Here is a 27864-nt window from a genome sequence, read left to right as displayed (position 1 = left end):
TGATGTTAAAAGTCAGAAGTACGTTAGTTCTGCACCATTCAGAAAATGGTGGTGATTCCTCAAACCTACACATACCGTTAGTTCTAAGACATTCCAGACCGCCCAAATCACTGATCAACTGTGGATGAAGCGAGCTATTAACAAAAAAAGCATTGCTAAGATAATATCAACTATCTGATTTTTGCTTTGAATTTGAATGATTGGATCGCCATGAAATGGATGGTTAACATTGCTTGATCAGTGTGATTTTATACATATGCTCCATCCAAATTGGAACCTACAATTTGGATGGTCCAGATAGCCGTACATCAGTGCCACTTGTGAGTATGTGGAGTCACCACTATTTCTTAAATGGTGCAGAACTAACATAAGAGTCTGGAACTTGGGTCAGACAGCTCTGACCATATCAAAGGATAGCTAGCTCAACAAGCCCATGAGAGCAATCTAGTCATTTGTAGAAATCTAAAGGGTAAAATGGTAATTTACTATAGTTTGTAACGGACCCTTCTCCCACCAAACATTCCATTTAAATTGCTCATAGGCTAGTTGCAGCAACTGCACTCCACAAGTAGTTGATTGTGCAATGGCTATGAAATTAATGTTGTTGATTTTCTCTCTTTTCTACTCAATTCTCCCCTTTCTAGTTCTTGTTAGCCCCGTCGACATCGAATATCAGGCCATATTCAACTTCGGCGACTCGAATTCCGATACTGGCGGGCTGATCGCCGGCCTTGGCGGTCACCTTTACCCACCTAATGGACAGACATACTTCCACAAGCCATCTGGCCGGTTTTCTGATGGCCGTCTGATCATTGATTTTCTTAGTAAAGTCTCTATGCTTGTCTCAAACAGTTTGATCTGCCCATGTTGTGACTTTGGATCACAGGCATGTGTTGCCTGTGGGGCCCATGTGGAGAGATGGGCTGATGACTGGAACTGTCCATCATCTGGGTGCTACCCCATAAGGGCGACAGTGAGAATGTTAATCTGAGTGGATGATTCTGATCATTGATTTGCATAGTTGCGTTTGAACCATTAAAAAGAAAATGGCATACGACCAGCATCAAGGGCTAGTGTGTGTTTGGGTGCAACATCAAATTGCATTGCAATAACTAGTGTAATGAAGTGGAAATAACCAAATTGTGATTTCCTTTTCTTCGTATTTACATCCAACGGCAACCATGAACATGATTAACGGATCATAGGCCATTAAGCATAGCACCCAGAAGACGGACGGCCCTGATCATTAGACCATCACTACGTTTTATTTCCATCTCTGTAATCTGTATTTGACTTTGATTTCTGCTTCTTCTTCTTCCTCTTTTTTTGGCTCAGTGCGTGCAATGAATTTGCCATTTCTCAACTCGTATTTGGACTCTGTTGGTGCTCCGGAATTTCGCAGAGGTTGTAATTTTGCAGTAGCAGGATCTACCATACTCCCGTCAACTGCTGTGTCGATCAGTCCATTTTCTTTTGGGATTCAAGTGGCCCAGTTTTTCCGTTTCAAAGCCCGCGTTCTTGAATTGTTAGGTAAATCCATCATACTTGTGAGTAGTGACCATATTGAATTTATGTGAATATGCGACAGCTATTATTGTTTACTTGTGTTTGGTTGTGTTTGCTTTTCATGCATCGATGCTGAACTGAAGGCAACAACGCTATGGTGAAAGTTTGGAAACTGTGCTTAGTATAATTTATTATGAAAATTTCATAATAACTCGGTGCCTGAAGATATGTTGGTTTTCATGAAATTCTATATTATTTTGATTTCCTATCTAGCCCCTCCTGAATCTTCCCAATCAAATTCAATTCACAGTCAAGGCCAACGAAAGAGGCTGCTTCTTTTTTATTCGACCGGTAAGTTGGGGCCCACCTGTCTGTAATGTAATCCATTAAATATGGTGGGCCCCACCATGGGATGGACCATCTTATACATCCCAATCAAATCATGCTAGCCATCCAATGAAAATGGACAATTATAACCAAACTGCACAAGCAATGAGTGCCCATTGAATGGTTAGGATCATCCAATGGGGGGAAAACTTTGGCTTATCTCGCATCCACATACCATACAAATGATTTGAATTGCCAAAAGCTGGACCTGCATGTGCAGATTGGTGTCCCTGTTAAATGCTTGAATCGAACATTGTATGATTATGAAACGCTTACGGAAGTTGGTTCCACACAACTACAAAGTTCACTCAAACCCCCACAACATGCAAACTGATCTAGTGAACGAATCATCAAGTTTAAGCTATCTATCTCTTAATTTCAGCAATAACATGGTGATAAAAACCCATACAAAGTGTTCACTGACTTCAAGCTACTTAACAAAGGATTGAACCTCATGTGTATAATATCTTACATTGTTTTGAACCATTTATTCTTGATTCTTTTCAAACAGACCCTGTATTTAGTCATTGATCTCAGGGGTCGTTTGGATGTCTGTAAAATCAGTAAATTGTAATCAGATTACAGCTTTTAGCTGTAATCTGAAACATGGGCACATTTGTAGGTAGTTCAACTTTTTAAGTTTTAAGCTTTCTATAGTTCCAGAAAAAAACAAAGTAACATGAATAACTCAACCCATCTTAAACAAGTCGAATTAACTTATTGACATTTTTGAATACTTGGTTGAGATTTGAGACCGTGTTCTCAACACAACAACTTAGCCAGAAGAGGTTTCTCTCTTGCATATGGATTACAATTTCTGAATTTTACAGGGTCTGTTGCTGCTCATTTTCTAACCTCATTTTAATTCATCCAATTCCAAGGCTTCTCTTTACAAAGAGACTTCATATGTAAAGGTACATCTAAAAAACATAAATTTTGTTGATTCTGAAATCTAGTCGATCCTACCTCACCTCCTGCTAGCCAGAGTACCTGTGATTTAATGGAGAACAAAAGAAGACACTGGGGGCGTCGGTTAATGTTGGGGATCTTCCGATGCCTAAGTCAAGCTTATAGATTCACAGTAGGTGTAATAGAATAAGTGTATTTTTGTCTTTTTTACCCTTGGCAGGGGGTGTATTTATAGGCTTTCTAGGCAGTCAGCGTATCTGAGTTGATTTAAGGGGCCCATATTGGAGTCGGACTCTAACTTCAAGAATATCTCCGATTTTACCTCGATCGGTATGATCCTCGACGAAGATCTCAGAGGGTAATCTTATCTTTATATATTGTAAGGATATTTCTATTCCTATCTGGTGGTCGATATCTGAGTTGAGGTTAGTACCCGAGGCCGAGGTCAGTACTCGAGGCCGAGGTTGGTATTCGAGGCCGACCTCCTAGGTTGAGATCGGTACCTGAGGTCGATGTCATCTCTTAAGGTCGGCGAACAAGACCGACCTCCAAAGTCATTGGTTGCCACAAAAAGTCGGGGTGATTTTCTGGCCCTCAAGCACTGAGCTCCACATATTCTTGTACAGTCAAAAAGGGGATCGATTCCGTGAAAGATGGGATCAATAAATGAAAAATCCATAGTCATCAAGTCTGGCCGCTCGACTCCTCTATCTCATACATTTATTTTAGCCTCATTTTACCCATAACAAATTTGATTTGTTGGATTAGCTAAGGTTTGAAACCTGAATCCTTAGGTGGGTTAGGGATTAGATCCCTTAGATTTATGAATCTTTCTCTCCTCGGGAAATGCCTTTGGATGCTTGGGACAGAAGGGGATTCATTGTGAAGGAGGTGATTTTGAGCAAGTATGGTATAAGCAAGTGGTTGGTTCACTAGGGATTCTCCTCATTACAGGGCTTCTTGGTTGTGGAAAGTGATTTGTAGCAATAAGATGGATTTTCAAAGGTAATGTGGGAGTTATCAGAGATGGCTTGCAGACTCGATTTTGCGATGATGTTTGGTGTGACTTTCAAACTCAATGACATGGGTTTTTAGAACTTATTCAAGTTGGCAGTTGATAAAGGTGCAAGTGCAACGATCATCAAAGATTTTAGTCTTGATGTTGGCCAAGGTTTGTGGTGTCCCTACTTTAGAAGACCTCTTTTAGATGACGAATTTTAGGATTTCCTGTGTTTTTTGGACCTTCTCAGTCCTTATTGACCTTGAAAAGAGCAAATGGACTACTGGCCGTAGACCTCAAAAAAGAATGAGCGCTTTTCTGTTAAGTCCTAATCTTTGTTAAAGTGGGAATTAAGAAATAAGGTGCTTGCCCCAATGGCCTTTATCAAGTTCCTACGCTTTTTGCATCTTCTCAATCCTTATCGAACTTGCAAAGTGGAAATGGATTCTTAGTCTTAGACTTCATTAAGAATCGGCACCTTTCTGTTAAGTCCTTTCAATCTTTGTTGAAGGGGGCATTGAGAAATCAGGTGCTTGCCCCAGTGGCCTTTGTCAAGTTCCTGAGCTTTTTGGATCTCTCAGTCCTTATTAAACTTGAAAAGGGAAAAATGGACTCTTGGACCTTAAAAAAGAATGGGCACTTTTCTGTTAAGTTCTAATCTTTGTTGAAGGGGGTATTGAGAAATTAGGTGCTTGCCCAGCGGCCTTTGTCAAATTCCTGAACTTTTTTTTGGATCTTCTCAATCCTTATTAAACTTGATAAAGGAGAAATGGACTGTTGGTCTTAGACCTTAGAAATGGAAACTTCTCGTTTTAAGTCCTAATTTTTGTTTAAGGAGGCATTGAGTGTCACACCCCAAACCCGAAAATCGGATTCACAGGAATCACGATCGTCGAATCTGGTGCCGACAGCCTCCGTAGTATCTTATTCTCGGCTCCCAGCGCCCATATGCCAGGTTCCGATCCTGGGATCCTACTAGGAGGATTTTCCAATGTACATTTTACTCGTAAGAAGCATAACCACAATTATACCCAAATCACAAAGGCAACATCATCATCACATATCTACTAATATAAACATTTGAATACAGTGCTGAAAGGGAAATATATATATCAAAAATCAAAACTCCAGAAAACGGCTGCATGCTCCAAGCTCGACACTGCTGCAACCTAACATTACCTGCACGCATCTATCATGCATAAGCTTATAGAAAGCTTACAGGGTGATGTAAGTGTGTGCATAAGGTAAGTGCCAAGTATTCAATACAATACTATAATCATACAATATCGGAAATACTAGTAAGATCATGAACCGTACGATATCAGAGTAAGCGGAAATACTGACAAGTCCATGAGTCAATCGATATCAAAATACTCAATATAGATCAGCTATGCAAATGAGGAATCATAAAGAGCCAAATATCAGATGCTGATGATGCAGTGAAATATACAATTCCTGATGAGTTCACAAATAGCGTCAGTCGTACTTAGGCCACATAAATTTAGAAACACAGTAATCCAAAATGTCATATGCTGCGGATGTAATGCAATATGCAGTGCGAATGGAATGACCATGCTGAAGTGTGAAGTCGGGATGATAGTACGTAGTATCGCAGGCTATGGGGTCCATCACAAGGGACTTCTATCCAAAACAGTCTCATACCTAAATTTGGATAGTCAGACTCAATGTGGTGAACTCCTGATCTCAGGTTAGTCACGCGCCCCAACCAAAATTCTGGTCATTGCGAAGGCACACGTAACAAATAGTTGCGCACCACCAGCCCGAGTGGATAGTGAATGAATGAATGAGTATGCAACTATTGCTCAATAAGTCCACATATCAGTACAATTCATCTCTGAGATCATCACCGAGATTTAGTATACTCCAAGTGGCACTGCCCCTCTCCTAGTGGCATAGTCCAAGTGAGCGTAAGAAACCTCACTATCCGCTTGACCAATAGTCTGTCGATGCCTAACCGGCACGTTGATAGCAGACCCATTTACGAGCTGGTCAAACTCAGCCTAGCTATACCCCCTACCCTCGAACGGGTAAGGCCACACCCTCTCCCAACCGACGACGACACAGTGGGAGACGCGGCCTCCTGATATTCAGCACTCGGGCGCTCATGTATCCACTCGGTCTTGACGTTGGGGCATTCTCTAGTACCAAGAGGGTTTAGAAATTTTCACTCAGGGCCATCTATGGCAGCCCGATGCTAATAACATATTTTCGGTGTCCCATCTGGCCATCCATAATATGCTTGTGGAGGCCACGGACCTGATGTCGCTAGGGCATACAGTAATCACAACACACAATGCCAAATGCATGAGTCATACAATCCAGTCATGCATCAATCCTGCGCATACCGTGCGCTCATGTGAGACAATCTCCACCTATTAGGGAGTCTCATAACAACCTGCCCAATGACATATGCAATAATCAACCACGTCTCATAACAAACATGCAGATGATGCGCATAGGCATGTATCATAATGCTATGTTGTCACATACTCATAATCGGTATCAGTAACCGGTATCAATAATTGACCTCAACAACGTGGGCATTTAACCAACATTGCCCCCAAGGAATGGCCCACATAGAGCCTAACATGTGGTGGACCCATGGCCTCACAAGAGGGACAAAATTACAACAACATGGACCTCACTTAAGAGCTTAATACACATCATGATAGGCCTTTCACATGGGCTTAACATACATCACAATGGGCTCCATAGCCTGGCCCTCAAATACACCATAATGGGCCTCATACAATTATAATGGGCCACGTCACATGGGCCTAATACACATCACATGGGCTGCATCACATGGGCCTATATACATCGGATGGGTCATGTCTTATGGGCCCTGAATACATTACAATGGGCCACAACCCATGGATCCCAAGCACATCGCAATGGGTCTCTCACACGGGTCCATTATGCATCACATCGAGGTGGGCCTCAATGGATGGCCATAAATACGTCACATTGGGCCTCATATACATCAAGTGGGTAGCATCACATGGGGCCACATATACATCACAATGAGCCTCTAACACGGGCCTAATATACACCACAAAGGGCTTCATAGCCTTATATATATTACATTAGGCTTTGACAATCAGGATCGACCTCGATGATCGGCCTCAACAATGGAATCGGCCTCAACAAACGGAATCGGCCTTGACAATCAGGATCGACCTCAATAATCGGCCTTGACAATCGGGATCGGCCTTGACCAAACGGAATCGGCCTCGATAATTGGCCTTAACAATCAGGATCGGCCTCGATAATCGGCCTTGACAATCGGGATCGGCCTATACAATCGACCTCGACAGATCGGAATCGGCCTCGATACTCGGCCTCGACAATCAGAATCGGCCTATATAATCGGCCTCGACAAATCGAAATCGGTCATCGGTCACGATAATCAACCTCGATTGTTAATTGACAATCGGCCACAACAATCGGAATCGATCAATAATTGGTCTCGATAATCAGACGAACAAGGCCTAAGGGGAAGGTCACAATGTGGACATTAAACCATCATTGCCCATCAATGTTGACATTTAACCCACATTGCTCCTAAGGAGTGGCCCACATAGAGCCAAACGTATAATGGGCCCATGGCCTCACACAAAGGCCTAATATACATCGCAATGGGCCTCACTCAAGGGCCACATATACACCACATCAGGCCTCGGAAAATGGGCCACAAATTCATTACAACAGGCCACATACCTGGGCCTATATATATCACAATGGGCTGCATCTTATGGGCCAGGAATACATCACATTGAGAAATCAGGTGCTTGCCCAACGGCCTTTCAAGTTCCTGTGCTTTTTGTATCTTCTCAATCCTTATTGAACTCACAGAGGGGAAATGGACTCTTGGTCTTAGACCTTAGAAAAGAATGGGTGACTTTCTATTAAGTCCTTCTAATTTTTGTTCAAGAAGGCATTGAGAAATTAGGTGCTTACCCCAATAGCCTTTGTCAAGTTTTGCGCTTTTTGGATCTTCTCAATCCTTGTTGAACTCACAAAGGGGAAATGGATTCTTGGTCTTAGACCTTAGAAAAGAATGGACGCTTCTTTGTTAAGTCCTTCTAACCTTTGATGAAGAGGGCTTAAAGAAATCAGGTGCTTGACTCAATGGCCTATTTGGAAGGTACCAAGTCCTCCCAGGTGATTGCCATTAGTTGGCTTGTGGGAAGGAACAAAGTTCTCACTGTCAATCATTTGTGGTGCAAAAATCTCATAATTCCCAACACTCAATTTCTGTCTTTGGGCCGAGGGAATTGTAGATCATCTCTTCATTCACCTCATTTCTCCTTTGAAGTTTGTTGGAGATTCATCAATGAATTTGAATTTTGTGGGTTACGCCTGCCAAGATTTATTCTTGTTTTCAAAGCTTGGAAGCGGAATTTAAGGGGAAGACAAGAGATATTGGAGAGTATACATCCTTGCAAGCCTTCGGTCAGTTCGTAAAGAAAGGAATTGTCAGTCTTGTAACAAGGTCGAATCTTCTAGGCAAGTGTTACTTAAAGCCAAGAACAGAGTAATTTTCTAGGCCCCATGCCTCAAGATGTTCTTAAGTTGTAATAGGGAAACCTTTCAATGTTGCTTGGGGTTTTCACTCTCCCCTTTTAGTTGCAGGATGATCTCTCATCATACTCGCCTGTTTGTTTGGCCTTTTGCCTTTTCAGCTTGTTTTAATAAATTTTTTCCATTAGAAAAATAGTTCTTTAATAATAGTTATTAATTTAATAAATTAATTTTAACTAGACTAACATGTTTGTTCTGAACTTCTAACTAGGATCAAGCTAGGTTCCATAGTAATAGGTCTATTACTTACTCCTATGTAATTGTTTGAATTTAGTAATTTCTATCAAAACAGTGAAATGGAAAATAACTGAACATTCAGTTCCGAAAGTAAACATCCATAAACAAAAATTTCTTGGGAGTTTCCTTGGTTTCACCTTCTCTTTACAAAGGTTGCAATTCTATACTATGATGATCGAAGTTCTAAATTTTGCAACGAGTCCACTATTTCATGCTCCCCAAAACCATATTGAGGTGGACTAGTGATATTTGTAGATATTTCTAGCAATTGTCATAAGAATCAAAGTGAAACTCTAATCACCAAAGAAATGAGGAGAAAATCTATCAATTCATAGGACATGATCCCAACTTCAGATGAGGTTAGACAATCATCATATTCTTGGTTATGTTAATTTTTCTTTTACTGGTAAGCTTCTAATAGCTTTTTGCAGTTGCAATTTGCATGAACTATGAATTATAAAAGGTTGGCAAAAGATAAAAGGTTATCTTTTTCTTAATAGTAACCACGAAATATTAAAGAAATTCTTGAAAAGGGGAGTTAAATCTTAAAAAGTCAAGGTCATTTGTATTGTCAATAAAAGGGAACATAACTAATTATACTTTGTTGTACACGATACAGGTGGAAAGACCGATAAATTCCTTCCTCAAGAAGATTATTTCAAGTTGGGGCTGTACATGTTTGATATAGGTCAGAATGATCTTGCCGGCGCATTTTATTCCAAATCAGAGGACCAAGTACTTGCTTCGATTCCAACCATTTTGTTAGAATTTGAGGCGGGAGTTAGGGTAAGGAGATTTTTCCTATGAAATGGGCAATTGGCATTTGTAAAAATAGTGTAATGTTTTTTAAAAGGAAAAAAATAGATTTTTAATAGTGTTTGGAGATATAAGTGGAACTTTTATTTTCTCAATAGCAGTAGCCTGATGTAGAGCGATGATCATCCAGGGAACCTGACTAATTTGCATCAGAATACCCTCGATATTAAGATTATGAGACGACTATAGAGGACACCATGCCTCGGGATGATTTGATGTAGCACGAGATCAGAACAATGCCTTTAAGATGACTAAAACAGGGAGCATGTAGGAACTGACTAACCTAACTTACTACATGAAACAAATCTAGTTGAGTAATCGTCAAATATATCAATCTTCCAACCAAGCATTGATACATGCGAGGATTATCAAGAAGTTCCCCATCATCTACCTTGAGCTTCTTATTAACTCCAATAGAGAATCAATAGGTTTGACACCAAGATTAAGTTGAAGTCAACAAATCAATAACACATTTCTGTTAAGATAGAACTATGCCCTTCTTGGACTGAGAGATTTCAATTAAAAAATATATTTTAATAGTCCCAAATCATTGACATCAAATGGCTTCCTCAGATATAATTTTAGCTCTCATATGCCATTAACATCAACACCTATAATAAGAATATCATCCACATATACACTCACAATAATAATCCCCTTCACATGCCGCTTAACAAACACAAAAATGATCATAATAGATATGAGTGAAGCCAATGCAAATAAGGTTAACTAAACCTTTCAAAGTAGGCTCAATGAGCCTACTTCAACCCATATATCACCTTCTTCAGATGACATACATTCCTCTCTTCCACCTTTTGAGCAAATCCAATAAAATGAAGCATATAGATCTCCTCGGTCAAATCATTATTTAAAAAAGCATTCTTATCATCCAATTGATGAAAGGGTCAATTCAATTTGGTAGTAAGAGAAATAATCACCCGTATAGAGTTCATCTTATCAACAAGAGCAAATGTCTCAGAATAATCCTCACCAAAGGTTTGTTTAAAACCTTTAGCTACAATACGGGCTTTATGGTGAGCTATACTTTTGTCAGATTGTACTTTTATATATACTTAACGACAACTATCATGCCCCAAACCCAGGCACCCAAGCAGCAATGCCCAGATCCCGAGGTTAGGGTGTGAGTTTTAATTAGAAATGCACGTGGGGCATCACCCAAATGCCTGAGTAGTCAATTTAGTGACTAAACTCAAGAATAAAAAATCAGAGTCGCGTATGTTGGCACAACAATAAACAAATGTGGGCATAGATAACTAAACCAAAGAATGTCAAGGTAATTATCCAAAATGTAATCAAGTATAAATCCTCCAATTGGGGATAACATAGCTACAATAAAAAAAAATTAGACAGAATATAAGTTAACAAAGAAAAACAATCTCTTCCACACTCTGCTCCTAGCCGGACGCTACGCTAGCTCCAGAGGTCTTGCCCTACCTCTAAAATTCCTGCATAAGTCAAATGGAAGGCATCAGAGGCCTACATAGTGAAAAGTACCCCCAAGGTTAGCACACAACATAATGCAGATCATGGTTATGAACAATGTTTTAAATATCGACGATATCGGCTGATAAATCCCACGATATATCTTGTATCCCACCCGTGCAGTACAAAACACACAAGTAGTGGGATATATCCCACATATTTGATCCGGCGAGTATTTTTTATTTTCGATATTTTTTTTGTGTAAATCATGTTAAATCGGTGTCAAATTGTTACAAGTCCATGATTTTCATGTTTTGTATGCAATATCATGGATTGGGATCTTCAATTTTGAGATTTGGAGAAGGATCAAGGAAAATTGAAAAAAATCATAATCAAAATGTAACCTAATCCAGTGATTCTTCTATTGCTTTTGAATGTATTGCTTGTGTTTCCACACGTCTTCTTACATTTATAAATTATATGAATAGACTTTGAATATACTTGCATCAATTCAATTAGACAACGCATAGATTAGGACCCCATACAAAAAAAAAAAAAAACTATTATGTGCACTTGTTTTTTGTAACGTTTTGATTTGCAAGTGTGTATTGATGTCTTTTTTAACAATCACTGAAATTTTGTTAAAAAAATTGACTAATTTCCAATGTTTCCAATAACAGCGATACATTACGCGATACAAATAATATATCTCATACAATAACCGATACATATCCATATCCCACGGGTGTGATACTGATATTTTGAACACTGGTTATGAATAAACCAAAATTTTACAATATGCAATTCTTACTTAGCATGCACATGTGAAATGTAATGAAAAAGCATAGTGCAAGAATCACATGAGGTGAATCCTATCTAGTGCGTAGGGTTTACGAATAGGTCTCAAGGTTGAAGGTATGCATCTAGCTGGCATACAATGGTCCCTAGCAACTAATCTATTGGTAAAGTACGAAGGGCATGTCTATACTAATTAGTCACTCAGTAAAATCCACAACAAAAAGAGACACACATAGTAAACTAGCTACCCGGTAAAACATACACACAGGTTAGGCGCTCGGTAAAATCCACATGCTTCGGATGCCCGTCATCAACCAACAACTACCTAAGCCACAACAACCATCCTACCATACTTCTGAGTGGACGATGCACATCCAGTTGGCATACAAAGCCCATATCATCTATATGCCTCAGATGTGTATCATCAACTATTATTAACTTGAAGCACCTTACAATCCAATTCCCAAACAATCCATTTATTATGATCTTAAGCCTTATTTACACGTGCCTTATCTTTTAACGATTTGAGGTTGGATGATGCACACCCAGTGGCATGCGACGTCCATAGTGGCTAACCAACTTGTAAAATAGAAAAGTATGCTCGCACTGGTTAAGTACCCGATAAAATCTACATGCCTTGGGTGTGTCTCAGCCGACCGCTACTAATCCCAATTACAAACAGCCTAATCTATAGCCACCGAATTATGTAAGGAATCCTTTCGATTAACGGCGCTATTAGCATAAAAGAAAAGGGGGGTCCAACCCAAAGGCAACCTTGGCCGAGAAAGTCCATGGAAAGGGGAACAATGGGTTTTCTCAAGAAAAACCACGAGGGGTAGAACATCAAAATGGGGATCTTCCGACTGTTAAACAGGGTTGTTGTCATGCCTCAAACTTGAAAATCAGATTCACAGGAATCTCGATTGCCCAATCCGGTGCCGACAGCCTCCGTAGTGCCCCATTCTCGGCTCCCAGCGCCCATTATCCTAGGTTCCTATTATGGGATCCTACAAGGAGGATTTTCTAACGTGCATTTATCTCATAAGAGGTATAACCACAAGTTTACCCAAATCAAAAAGGCAACATCATCATCACATATCCACTAATATAAACATTTGAATACAATGTTGAAAGGGAAATACATATGTTAAAATCAAAACTCCAGAAGTTAGCTACATGCTCTAAGCTCCACGATGTTGCAACCTAACATCACTTGCACGCATCTATCGTGCATAAGCTTATAGAAAGCTTAGAGGGTGGTGATAGTGTATGCGCAAGATAAGTGCCAAGCACACAAATACAACGTCACAATCATACAATGTCAAAAATACATGTAAGATCATGAATCATACGACATCAGAGTAAGCGGAAATACTGATAAGTCCATGAGTCAAACAATATCAGAGTACGCAATACGGATCAGCTATACAAATGAGGAGTCATAAAGAACCAAATATCAGATGTCGTATCTAGACTATATAAATGCAGAAACACAGTAACCCAAAATACCATATGTCGTGAGTGTAATGCAATATGCGATGTGAATGGAATGACCATGCTGGAGTGTGAAGTCGGGATTATAGTACATAGTATCGCAGCCTATGGGGTCCATCACAAGGAACTTTTATCCAAACCAGTCTCATACCTAAATTTGGATAGTCAAACTCAATGTGGTAAACTCCTGATCTCAGGTTAGTCGCGTGCCCTAACCGAAATCCTGGCCATTGCGAAGACACACGTAACAAATAGTTGTGCACCACCAACCCGAGTGGATAGTGAATGAATAAATGAATAAGTATGCAACTTCTACCCAATAAGTCCACATATCAGTACTGTTCATCTCTAGGATCATCACCGGGGTCTAGTACACTCTATATTAGCTTGCTGCCCCATCAAGCACACAACTAGGTAAGTGAAAAAGACCTCACTATCCGCCTAGCCAGTAGTCGGCCAATATCTACCCGGCACGTCGATAGCGGACTCATTCACGAGCTGATCAAACTCAGCTTAGCTATGCTTACTCCCTCAGGCGGGTAAGGCCACATCCCCTCCCAACCGACCACGACACAGTGAGAGACACGACCTACTGGTATACGACCCTCATGTGCTCATATATATCCACTCGGTCTCGACGTTGGGGCGTCCTCTGGTACCAAGAGGGTTTAGGGATTTCCACCCAGGGCCATCTATGGCAGCCCGATGCTAATAATATATTTTCGGTGTCTCATCTAGCCATCCACAATATGTCTGTGGAGGTTACGGACCTGATGTCGCTAGGGCATACAGTAATCACAATACATAATGCTAGATGCATGAGTCATACAATCCAGTCATGCATTAATCCTTCACATACCATGCGCTCATGTGAGACAATCTCCACCTATTAGGGAGTCTCATAATAACCTACCTAATGACATATGCAATAATCAACCACATCTCATAACAAATATGCAGATGATGCGTATGGGCATGTATCATGATGTTATGCTGTCACATACTCATAATCGGTATCAATAACCAGCATCGACAATGTGGACATTTAACCAACATTGCCTCCTAGGAATGGCCTCACACAATGGCCTAATATACGACACCATGGGCCTTACTCAAGAGTTTAATATACATCACAATGGACCTCTCACATGGGCCTAATATACAATACAACGGGCTCTGTCGCCTGACCCTCAAATGCACAATAATGGGCCTCATCACATAGGCCTCACATACATTATATAGGCATCAAATACATCAAGTCGAGGCCGAATGCTCATCAGAATGGGCCTCAAATGCGGGCCGCATATACATCACAATGGGTCTCGGCAATCAGCCTCGATAATCAAAATCGGCCTCAATAGTCAGAATCGGCCTCGATAGTTGGAATCGAACTCGACAATCGAAATCGGCCTCAACAATCGGCCTCGATAATCGACACCAATAATCAACATCGATAATCGGCACCAATAATCGGCCTATAAGCAAAGCAGGGTCCATATATGAACGGCCGATTGAACCATAATATAAAGATCGGCTCTCGGTCATGGTTATATCAAACTCGATAGCGCGAAACCATCCGTCTAAGGTGAATGGGGCCCACAGATTAGGGTTAACCCATGAGAGAATGATGAGGAAGGGCCTAACAAGGCTTAAGGGAAGGTCACAATGTGGGCGTCCAACCATCATTGCCCATCAATGTGGACCTTTAACCAACATTGCTCCCAAGGAATGACGCTCATAGGGTCAATCGTATAATGGGTCAACAGTCTCATACAAGGGTCTAATATACGTCATCATGGGCCTCGCTTATGGGGCATATACGCATCACATTGGGCCTCACTCATGGGCCAATGTATATAACATCAAGCCGTATCAACGTGTCGAATCAAATGGGCCGGTACAAATGGGCCAAATCAATTGGGCCAAGTCAATGGGCCGAATCAAATGGGCTGAAACAAATTGGCTGAGTCGATAGGCCGAATCAAATGGGCCAAGTTAATTGGGCCGATACAAATGTGCCGAGTCAAATAGGTCCCCAAATAAATCAAATTGGGCCTCATCAAATGGGCTCCTAATATGTTAAATGGGCCATACCAATGGGTCGTACCAACTACACCCTTCATCCATTGTTAGAGATCATTTTAGAGCATTATTTAAAAATCATATCCAGAGGATCATCTGGACCATACCACAAATAATAGTGGTGATAAAGGTTTCCCACTATCAAATTCCAGTGGGCCCACCATAACACTTAATTTCCATCCAGTCTGTTCACAAGGTCACAAGGACCTGGTCAAAGAGGAAAAACAAATATCATATTGGTCGAAAACCTTATAACCTAATGGGTTTGCAATGGTGAACGAATTGGATATAACACGTACATCTGGTAGGTCCCACCGTTTAGACGGTGTGGATTAAAGCACATACATCAAGGGGTCCACACATGTGGCCCATATAAAACACATACATTAAGGTGGACCCCACCGTCCTGCCCATCTGGACGGTGGATATAGAATATATACATTTAGGTGGGGTCCACGTCCAGTGGACTGGACAGTGTGGACTGCCACACATACAGCAGGCCCCACCGTCCAGCATCACATGGATGGTGAAGATATAACACATATATTATGATGGGCCATCAAAACTGCTGAGTATAGCAGCTAGGTGCTGGCCACATGTCCAACCAAAATGGACAGACGGTGTGGACAATCTCAACAAGGTGGGTTCCCACCGTCTTTGCAACTGGACGGTGAGGATAAGACCCATACATCACGCATGGTGGTGCCCCACGTCCAGACCGTCCAACGGTCTAGATCAACAGATGGATATAGGGGATATCCAATACATACCCCAGGGTGGGTCCCACGTGGTGGGCCACCCACTCCATTCCTCTCCCTTAAATATATATAAATATATATTATATAATATTATATATTATATTATATTAGTATTACATTACTTCTTCTTCTCTTTTTTTTTAAAACAGATCCAGCATCCAGAGGGTGGACGTCCGTCTAACGGACGGTCTGAATGTAATCGCATACATCAGGGTAGGCCCCACATGGCACGTGGAACATTGACGTCCTGGTGGGTCCCGAGAGCATGTCCAGACAATTGGACGGCTGGATACAGATGGACGGTTTTAATGTAACACATACATCATACACTGCGGCCCACATACACCAGCTTGGTGACGTCAGTACACACACTCCATGTTACACACCCTTGCTAGGGATCGATACCAAGACCTCAAGTGTTGAAACGAGGTATCTCCCCTCAATCTGCCAGTTGAGCTATGGATCTGGGTGTGTCCATGCCCTAGACTGCCTGGATGCGGATCCACTTCATGGTGGAGTCCCACCATTCATGATGGATGGTGCGGATGAAACACAAATTAGTGGGGCCCACTTCATCAAAACGGATAGAAAGAGAGAGGAAGAGAGAGAGAGGGAGAGAGAGACGGTGATGGAGGGGCCCCGCCACTATGGGTCCCTCATGATTACAATTCATACATCAAAATGGGTCCCACCTACAAGTGGGCCCTCAAATGCAAATCGACAGTAGATCACTCACCTATCAGCCTCTTTCTTTAGCTCCTTGGACTTGTATGCTCCTTGCCTTCAACTTTGATGGAGGTTGATGGAGAATGAGTGGTTGAGATGGGAGATGAGAAGGTGGGCCACACTTAGTTTTTGGGAGAGAGAGCTTAGACGTTGGAAGCTCTCATGGGATTTGGGAATTGCTTAGAGAATGAGAGAGAGAGAGAGAGAGAGAGAGAGAGAGAGAGAGAGGAATGATGGATTGATATGGGATGGGTGTTGTAAGGAAGGGGATGGAGAGGTAAGGTTTTGTTTGAAATTTGGAAAAAGAGGGATGGGTTGGGAGATAGAGAGAGAGAAAGAGAGAGAGAGAGAGAGAGAGAGAGAGAGAGAGAGTTGACTTGTGGAAAAGAGGAAGTGGGCATTTGTACTTGGGATAAGGTGAGATGGCATTGAGGTATGGTGGTGTACTTGACTTGATTTGATGTGACGGGTCATAGAATTCTCTCAGAATTCGCAACGCGCGGTGTTTCTTCGGAATGAACGCGGGCCCACATCTCCTGGCCCGAGTATCGGATCGGTGCGCGAGTCACGGCATTGGAACCGCGGCGACAGCGCGGTCACTAGGGTACAAGTTTCGGGTTGAGCTGACTTTGGTATGAAAGACTCGGCTTAGGATCGCACACAAACATCGGATACAGATTGAGGGTTACCGAAATTCGACCGGGAGGACTACGTAAGCTTACAAAACGGTATGGACTAAGATACGGGCCTTACAGTTGTTAATCCAAAGCTTCCTTCATATGATTCGTAAAGGTAATAATTAAATACACTTGAATAACTTCATAAATACAATGGTTAACCCATGTGCATGACTTGTGACAATAGTTGCCTAGTCTACATATGCATCTCCTAGAAACGACCGTCAAGGCATACAATTATTTCCTAAAAGTGGCGAACAACTACACATGCATATAGATAGTTCATAATGGCAACAATCAGGCCATATAACAATTCATAAAATCGATAGTTGACTGATCTAAGTAATTCCTAACGGTCCTAATTTATGGTGCTTAATTAATTTATCAAAGAAGAACAATTCACAACATATTACCATCCAAGATCATCAATGAAACCTACACATGCTTAATGAGAGAACACAAAATCAATTACATATGAACAGACATCAGCTAGAACGTCGTGGAAACCTTGAAGGGTAATTCTTCACCTTATCATGGTCAGGGTTTCCTAGATTTGAGCTCTCCAACCTGATCTCGCTGCCGGATTGCGGCTCCTCCCCCCGAAAATTGGGGGTTTCGGGGAACACCAAACCCTAGGGTCACAATCTAAAATCGGAACTCTAATTACTCTAAGTCAACCCTAACTTAAAAAGCTAGTCAAGCAATCCTACTTACCTAGCTACTTCTTGAGTTGACAGCTCGACAACTCGACCCCCAAATTCGGGCTCGATGGGATGATCTAATGCTGCCACACTACCAGGAAACTCCAACACATAGCTAGGCAACAACTACAAACTTCGACAATGTCGGGAACCTTGCATGCACCCGCCGAAAAAGGCACTGGGAGTAGGCATCCAACTAGCGAAGGGCATGCATGCGCATGTGTTGTGTCGCTCTTCCTCACACTTGGTCTTACTCTCTCTCTCTCTCTCTCTCTCTCTCTCTCTCTCTCTCTCTCTCTCTCTCCCTCTCTCTCTAAGTTACCATGGGGACCGAAAATGAAAGAAAAAAGGGCGAAGGGGCCTTACATAGCCCAACCAGAGCTTCGGTGGTTCACAAGAGTATTGAAACTCAAGGATTGTCCGTCGGACCGGCAGGGTATGTCATTGGACTGGCTGGAACCGGCATTTATGTTGGTCAGACCGATAACACGGTTTCCTCAGCTTTACGAGCTACATAGACTGGCCAAATCGACAAGGTTGCCAGTTGGACTGACTGAATATGGTTCCATTAACAATTTGGGCCCTTTAACCTCTCCAAGGCCCCACAGTCTAACCTCCTTACTCTACAGATTAACCTAAAGCTCTAGGGATATGGTTATCGAGATCTCAAACGCTACAGGAATTGAAAAGCCGATCAAATTGAATGGATGAGCCAACACAAGGGTCGAATACTTAATTCAATGATTTGAAGTGGGTTTTACCTACTCGAATGTCCTAGGGTTAATGGATAAGGAATCTTATGATCCGCATCCCGTAGTTAGTCACGCTATGGTGAGGTCTGATTGGGTGTGGAGTCCATCAAGTTTTGGGTTTCCAGGACTGGGTTTTGCTATCAAATTTTCATGTTATTCAGGTTCACTGACGTACAATGTCAATTCACGCTAAGGATTTTCAAGGTTATGGTTTTTGATCAAAATTTTAAGTTTCCAGATTGCAAACACATGCGCGCACTCGTGAAATCATGCAATAGGTCGAAAAGTCATCCTAGTAATGCCCAAGGGCATCCAATACCCGAGTATTGGAGGGTGGGGCGTTATAATAACCTTTTTTTTTTCAGTTGGTAACTCAGTCATCTCCCATATATGATTCTTTTCAAGAGCTACCATCTCCTTCATAGCTCAGCGCAACAGAGGAGAAGTAAGAACCCCTTTAAGATTTCTAGGAATGGTGGAGGGAAAACACTTAATAGCCAAAACAAAGGATTAATGTTGAAGGGACAAGGAATGATAGGAAACAAACCTTTGAATAGGATTAGAGGTACATCTTTTTGTTTTTCTCACAACGAGAGGTAAATCTACGGTAGATTCTAAGGATCATCATAAATAGGCAATCGACGAACAGTGTTAGTACCTATAGCCAAAGGAGCATGCTTCATGTTATCCTGAGAAATAATGGGTGTACAAACATCCTTCATTCATATACTTTCTAGTATTGTCAGGTTTAAAAGAGATAGACACTATCTAATTAGACTTAAGAACAGGAATAGGAAGAACCATAAAATGTATCTCCCCCTTTTTATTAGAAAAGAATGGAGCATCTTTCACAAAATTTAACATCCATAGAGACATAGTGCTTTTTAATATGTGGATCAAGACATTTATATCCATTTCGTGAAGATGTATATCTTAAGAAAATGCATTCATCAACTCTATTTGACTATTTGTTTCTAAGAGGATCAATGATATAGACATAACATATACACCCAAAGACATATAAGGGAATGTCAGAGATTGGATAGAAGGGAGAAAAAATTCAATTGTGAGATTTTTCAGAAAGCAAGTTAGTGGGTAGACAACTGATCAGATAGTAGGCTGTAAGAACAACATTTGATAAAAAAGAATGTTTTAAATATCGACGATATCGTCCGATATATCCCATCATATATCTTGTATCTCGCTTGTGCGATGCAAAACACACGAGTAGTGCCCACATATCCCACATGTTCGATCCAGTGAGCATTTTCAATTTTCGATCCTTTTTTTAAATTAAAATTATGTTAAATCAGTGTCAGATGTTTAAAAACCCATTGGTTCTTCATGTTTTGCAGGAGCTTTGATTTCGATGTCCATTGGTTCTTCATGTTCTCCATATTTATTTATTTTTCAAAATTTTCTTTCAACCAGCTATCAATTGAGACTAATTTCAAAGTATTTAGGAGTATTTGATGAAATGATAATCATATCAGTCTAATTTTGAAATTTGAGCATAGGTTGTCTAATTTGGGGAAAATTCAAAAATTTTCCAAATTCTCCCAAATTGCTTGTAATGTTGCACTCCAAACATTAAAACAAACATGTATGAGGGTTGATTTACTGATTTCTTAAATCCTTATCAATTTTCAGAAAATAAAAATCATTTTTAATTAAAAATTAATAATAATAAAATATTAAAATATTATTTTTTTTCAAAAATTCTCTTTAACCTTCTGTCAATTGAGACTAATTTCTAAGTATTTAGGTGTGTTTGATGAAATGATTATTGCATATACTCTAAATGTCATGCATTTAAATTGAATATAGTTGCATTAATTTAGTCAGACAATGCATAACTTAGGGCCTTGTATAAAGGAAACCTATTATATGCAGTTCTTTTTTAAGATGTTATAATTTAAAAGTGCCTTTTTTAACAATCCCTGAAGTTTCATTTAAAAATTCAATCATTTGCACAATGTTTCCCCATGTTTCCTAAAAAGTGCAATAAATTACCCAATACAAACGATATATCCCATGCAATAACTAATGCGTATCTATATCCCAAGGGTGCGATAAGTAATGCGATACTAATATTTTGAACACTAGGTTGAGTTGAGAAAAATTGGGAAATTTTTGAAATTTTAAATTTTTTTCCCAAATTGGTTGCAATCATTACAACGATTACTTACTATGTTGAAGTAGTGAATTATAATAATACCAATCATCATCACTGTCATCATCATCATCATCATAGCCTTATGCATGCTACTTTTGGTCAACTTTAAAAATCATTTTGGCTAATCATTGTAACAAACCTGATAAGAAACCAAAAATGAAAATAGAAACAGAAATAAAAATATATCATTGCCGCCTACCCCGAGTGTGTTCCCGCATCCCACAGGCTACCCCACTCGAGCCTGATGTGAAATTGGCATTAATCACCCCTGATGAGGAGTCTCGAATACGAGACCTCCCCCGTGGGCCCAACCCACTCCGAGTGTGCCCCTACATCCCATAGGGGACCCCACTCGAGCCCGGTGTGAAAATGCCCCTGCATTAATCACCCTCGGTAAGGAGTCTCGAACACGATACCTCCCACTCTGATACCAATTTGATGCAGGACAATTAATCAATTTCTCTAAAAGCTCGAACTGTTAGAGCATGACAAATTAATCTCTTTATCTCATAGCCCAGGCCCCACATCTCATAGGTTAAGACCTTAGCCAAACCCCCCTCGTGGGCCCCAAATCACATGGGTACCGCCTCACACGGGCCACCCACCCTGAGTGTGTTCCTGCATCCCATAGGCTACCCCACTCGATCCCGGTGTAAAATGTGCATTAATCACCCCCGGTGAGGAGTCTCAAGCATTAGACCTCCTCAGTGGGCCCCACCCACCCCTAGTGTACCCCTACATCCCACAGGCGACCCCAGTCGAGCCCGGTGTGAAAATGCCCCTGCATTAACATCCCAAAGTATTACAGGTCGATACGTCGGGACTTTAGCCTTTGGATCCGGGGTATCTTCCAATGATCCAAACCATTTTTGTGATGTGTCTCACCTTATATGGTGGATAGACAACAAATTAAATCTCTCAAATTTGATTATTTTAACGTTAAAATTTTTCTCTTTAGATTAGAAAATGAACCGTCACTGGAACCTTTGTATAATCAAAGGTTTGAAATATTCTATTTGAGAGATTTTTGAGGCATCCCCCATCCATGGGAATATATCCCTATCACATGCATGGTTTGTGTCATTGAAAGGAACCCAATTTGAATGGATAAAGTCTTGACTTGTCATATTGCAAAGTCAGGATTTATTCGACAAATGACATCCAGCCCATAGAAATCGAATCCTAGGAATGTAACACACGCCTCCAACCCATTCAAATCCATGATGGCTAAAAGATCGGATGGGTCAATCTTAGAACTCCTAAGCAGTCTCAGACAATGACTTTGACACCCGCCAAACCTTGATTACTCTTGAAATTTCTTCAGAATTGGGCCTTTGGGATCCAATAGGGGAAGTAAGCAAAAATTCGAACACTGTCCTCATTGCTTGAAGTTTGCATTTTTAAGTTGTCCACAAGAAATTACAATTGCATATAAATACAAACCAAAATACTAAATGTTCCTATTTTTAATCTGTATTCCTCTCTTTTTACTTTTTTCTTTGTTTTTTTTTTCCTTACATTAGTTTTTTGTGATGACATTTTGCATAATAGCACTATTCTCAGCCTGTCCTCATTCGTTCATTTTCAGAAATTGTATGACCAAGGTGCAAGGAGGTTTTGGATTCATAACACAGGTCCCCTTGGATGCTTGCCTCAAAATATTGCCAAGTTTGGGGGAAATCCTTCAAAGCTTGATGAGCTCGGATGCGTGAGCTCACACAATCGTGCTTCAAAGGTCTTCAATTTGCAGCTTTATGCTCTCTGTAGAAAGTTGCAGGGAGAATTCATAGATGCAAACATCACTTACGTCGACGTGTTTTCAATAAAATTCAGCCTCATTGCAAATTTTTCGAGAAATGGTAAACCATGTACCATTTTCAACGTTGTCTCTTTTATACCAAAAAATCTATTTGTATGATGTCTAACTCACAATAGGAGGAATTATATGATCCTTAACCTTAGCATATGTGTCTTCAGTTTGTGCAAGTGGGCCCATGGTTTGATGATCCAAACCTTCGATCTGATGGACCCACATGGATGGATAACGACCAAAAGTCACGGGAGAAGTAAATAATGCAAAAACAGTCTGCATTCAGTTTGGTTAAAAAGTATTAGATGATCTTCCAATCTGGAATATTTTTGGGCATGGTCCAGCCATGGAGCCCATCAGGCAAACGGTTTCATCACTGAACCAAGGGGCCCACTTATAACCTTGGGTTGATGTTCATATAATTCTTCAATAATAGTGATAAGAGTCATAAGACTTCTGAACAACTTGCTCCTGATTTTCCTAGGATCAGGTCTAATGGACGTCTGATTTCGGCTTCAATATCTGCCCATAAAGTAGAAGTGATTTTTCTTTTGTTTTGTTTGCATGAACAATGAACAATGATTTTCAGGATTCAAACATCCCACAACAGCTTGCTGTGGATATGGCGGCCCACCACTAAACTATGATGCTCGGATCTTTTGTGGGCAGACAAAGAATTTGAATGGGAGCTCAGTGATGGCAGAAGGCTGTGACAATGCTAATGACTATATTAATTGGGACGGAATCCATTACACAGAGGCGGCAAATCTTTATGTGTCGCAGCAAATACTCACTGGAAACTATTCCAACCCGCCATTCTCCAATAAGATGCCATTCCTTCCCAAACTCAAGTTCTAAGGATCCAAATGCTTCAGTGATTTTCAGTGTATGCGGTTCTAATAATTCCTTTTCTCTAATGCTTAGCTCTATGATTATTTAAAATGAAGATCAGTAAGTAGTCATAGGTTATCATTTTGATATCACTCTTAAACACTCATTAGATTAATATCATTTTCATTTATTTTATTTTTGCCATTGTGTGAGTCGGATAATTGTTTATGAGGATTGCTATTATGAGGCATGTTTCAAGCAAACTATTCATTTTTTTTATTGTGATGGAAATTTTATTAAAAAGGGAAGCCACAAAAAAGAAAAGGCTCGAAAAGGATTTCCTTCCTTTTACAAGCGAATGATTGTTATTGCGAACTTTGACTTGAGGAGAGGGTCCTCATTGCTAGATACCTAGTAATTTTATACACAATTCACAGTATCCTGTTCATTCCATCTCTAGAATTACATATAGCATACAAGTTACTATTAGGAGAGGCAATAGAAAAGGATGAATGAGGAAGAGGGTACGTGCCATAAAACTTGTGCATTCCCCCTTCTTTGGGTTACATGGCTTATATTATTGCTCTTGATTTGAGAAATTACATACATCCCCTTATGTATCAACTATAGAGGGAATGCAGTACAAGTGCAACACTGGAAAAAGCACTAGCACAACTAGCTAAGGAAAATAGTATAAAAGCACCTATTGTTGATACACCAAAGGTGTACCCCATACTATTCATCTCTTTCTCTTCCCCTCAAATTGATGCAGGGAATCATGTGGCATCAATTTACCGATAAGGAACACGTGACAAAATTTTCATGGCTTTAGTGAAGAGCTTGGCTAGCTGATACTGAGATAAGACGTGGTGAGTTGATACATCCTGCAGAATAGTGTTGGCAGATGAAGTGACAAACAACTTTCAATGTGCTTAGTTTGTTCATGGAAAACTGGATTAGAAGTGATTTGAATGGCATTGTGATGTAGAGTGGGTCTCGGACAGTTACATGGCCAAGATGGATCAGAAAAGGCCCGGTCGACGACAGAAGTGATCTAGACCATCGGACCTTAAATCGGGCATATCTCACAATCCAGAATGAGTTATCTAACGTAAAATATATGATTTTGGGGTAGAACGAGCTACTTTAGCCAACCAACCCTTCTGTGCCGGGTTACGCAGCCTGGAATTGCGAAAAAGCCCTGGATCGACGGTCGTTTCCCTGTTTTAATTTCATTTTTACTATAAATAGTAAGTTTTAGTTTGATTATAACTCTTCATCCGTCGGGCTTTAGGAGTTGCGCCCAACGTGAAAAGAGCTTAGAATAATTAGGAGAACGGTTTGGTGAAGCCAAATAGGACACTTACTATTTTTGGCTGAAAACCTTGCGCACTAGTAGACATCACGACTGTCTATAAATAGTAAGTTTACTATTTATAGTAAGTCACGAATTCTAGGAGTTTTAATTGTAGTTTGATTCTGATTTCTTTCCCATTGCTTGGTTCCCCTATTTAAAGGGTTGTAAACTCATTTTTATTCATTCATTAATCAATTTCGAATTTATTAGAATTTATTTCTATTTTCTGCTTTCTTTCCTAGTGGATTCGAGAAGTCTCTATGAGGAGTCCAGAGAAGTTCCGTGGATTCAGAATAGTTATCCTCTTGAGGAAGATGGTGCTCGACCTCACGTCCTCCCCTGCGTCACATTGGTGTTGTCAGTGTGAAGAGGTATAGGAATTGTAATTGAAATGCAAAATTCTTCAAGAAGCCCACGAAGCCAAATAATTTCTCTAGTTGTAGATGTCATTCCCCTATATTTAGCCTCAGCTGAATATTAAGAGATAGTTTGCTGTTTTCCCATTTCCATGAAATGAGAGAAGAACCAAGGAGTGTACACCCAGCAGAAGTAGATTTTCAAGTTTCAGGCCCAGTCTACATCAGCATAAGCACTCAGGTGAATAGTAGTAGACCCTGACTAGTAGTACCTTGAAGATACCTGGTACAATGCTGAGATAGGGGCAATGGGGATCTGAAACAAACTGGCTGACTACATTAACTGCATGTGCAATATTAGGGCGAGTCATGGTAAAAAAATGAGATTTTCCCATAAGTTGTCTATATTGAGTGGGATCATCTGAAGGGCCTCCTTCATCGTCTCGAAACTTTGACATTTACTTCCATTGGTTTTGCAGCGAGGTGAATGTCCATTAGATGTGTGAGTGATATAGTGTGTGTGTGTGTGTGTGTGTGTGTGTGTGTGTGTGTCTGTGTGTGTTGTGTGTTCTGTGTTTGTGTGTGTGTTGATTCACAAATATTGCTGTTGGGCATCTAAATATTTGAAGCCCTAAGAAATATGTCAAAGGACCTAGGTCCATCTTAAAGGAATGAGTGAGAAATTCCTTTAATTCTACATACTATGAACTCATTCCCAGTGATAATGATATCATCAACCTAGATAAGCAAAGTGGTATGCCCATAAGAGGTATTCCTATGAAATACTGAGTGATCATAACTGCTCAGTATAAAATTCACTGCTAAAACAGTGGCGTGAAATTTTTTGCGAACCATGCTTGTGAAGCCTGCTTTAGACCATGTAAGAATTTGTTCAATCAACAAACCAAGTGCAGGCTAGTGGGAAAGGAATACCCAGGAGGTTGAGAAATGTTGACTGTTTCCCATACATCCATATGGAAAAACATCTGAAATAAAGGCCAACGATGTGCATCAGCTACAATAAGGAGGGTTTGAATGGTAGTCATCTTTGCCACGGGAGTAAACGTTTCATCAAAGTCGATCCCATACTCCTTTTGTACCCTTAAGCAACCAACCTAGCCTTATGTCTATCCAGAATCCCATCAGGTATGAGTTTGACAGAATAGCCCGTTTGCTCCTAATAATTTGAACACCAATAGGGCATTGAACGAGGCCCCATATTGTGATTTGCTTCTAAGGCCGGCAGTTCTTCTGCCATGGCATCTTGCCAACATTTCTCTTTGCTTCCCTGTTTATGGGAGGAAGGGATGACAATAGATTCTAAAGGTGTGAAAGAGAACTAATCAAGAAGATAAATTATCCAGAATGCCTCAGAAGCACAGGATTTTGTAAAGGGAGGGAGCTAGTACTTGTATTGTTAGATGGACCAGAAAAAGCTGGAGGTGCTGGTGTTGGCATTGGAGTCTTTCTTGTTTTTCAGAAGTGAAGCTGTTCAGGAACAACTTTGTTTGGAAAAGATGACCCAGAAAAGAATGGAGGATATGAAGCCCGTGACGCTTTTTGGCTCAGAGAGACCAGAGAAAAAATAAACATCCTCCAAAAATACTAGATTTCAGAAAATACAAATTCTTCTAGATTGAGAATCATAACAATAAAAACCTTTTGTTTATCAGTGTACCCCAGAAAAGCACATTTGGCAGCCTGTGGTGCGAGTTTTGTACATTCATGAGTTGGCAGTTGCACAAAACACAAGCAACTGAAAACACAGAGATGAGTTGAAAAGGCATTCGAAAGGAGTTCTACTTTTCAAGAAGTTTTGGATGGAAGATGATTTATAGCATCAATGAGAAGAGTATGGACAATCTCCAAGATATGCTTATTTTTTCATTCTGCTACTCGATTTTGTTCAGGGGTATGAGGTAAACTCCTAGATAAAATTCCATTATCTTTGAGAAATTCCTAGAACTCCATGGACATGTACCATCCCCCTGAATCAGAATGTAAAACCTGGATATATTTCCCAAATTGAGTTTGGACCATACTTACAGAGGATTTGAAAGGGGATAATACTTGAGACTTGGTTCTCAGGAAATAAATCCAAGTGTAATGAGTATGATAATCTATGGAGGTGACAAAATATCTGTCCCCTTATGATCATCTACGAAGGTGACAAAATATTTGGGTCCTAACCATCCTATGATAAATGCAGGTTCCCACAGATTGTCGATATGGACAAGGTCAAAGGTTGATGTGACTCGAGTATTACTTAAAAAGGGGAGTGAAATGCTTTTATACCTGCACCAAGTAAAACAATTTTAATTGAAAAAGGATGTAGTTCATGTTTATTGGATATCAAACTAGAATAGAACGATGTGTATAATCATTTATTATTAAGATGTTCTAGACTTTTATGGCACAAGTTCCAAACTTTATTTCCAAAACG

The 27864-nt window shown here is 40.4% G+C and overlaps 1 protein-coding gene and 1 long non-coding RNA gene across 3 annotated transcripts; one reads left to right on the top strand and one right to left on the bottom strand.

Annotated features, from left to right (window-relative positions):
* The first annotated feature begins 551 nt into the window (after positions 1-551).
* On the top strand, positions 552-27864 carry LOC131231509 (GDSL esterase/lipase At1g54790-like). Of its 2 annotated transcripts, XM_058227732.1 has the most exons (6): positions 552-824; positions 1336-1530; positions 9264-9430; positions 22656-22926; positions 23467-23763; positions 27631-27864. In XM_058227732.1, exons 1-5 carry the CDS (start codon positions 584-586, stop codon positions 23733-23735), a joined length of 1143 nt encoding a protein of 380 aa, XP_058083715.1. In that variant the 5' UTR covers positions 552-583; the 3' UTR covers positions 23736-23763; positions 27631-27864. The 2 variants fall into 2 exon arrangements, with proteins under 2 accessions (XP_058083715.1, XP_058083714.1); XM_058227731.1 differs by lacking the exon at positions 27631-27864 and having other exon boundaries at positions 23467-24069.
* On the bottom strand, positions 10712-18420 carry LOC131231510 (uncharacterized). Its single transcript, XR_009164398.1, has 2 exons — positions 17966-18420; positions 10712-10926 (listed from the first exon to the last, which is right to left on the bottom strand). It is a non-coding gene; the product is annotated as an uncharacterized LOC131231510 (long non-coding RNA).

This window comes from Magnolia sinica, chromosome 17 (genome assembly GCF_029962835.1).
Source record: "Magnolia sinica isolate HGM2019 chromosome 17, MsV1, whole genome shotgun sequence".
NCBI lineage: Eukaryota > Viridiplantae > Streptophyta > Magnoliopsida > Magnoliales > Magnoliaceae > Magnolia > Magnolia sinica.
Note: the sequence above shows the minus strand (reverse complement) of the source record. Positions and strands in the feature narration are given on the sequence as shown.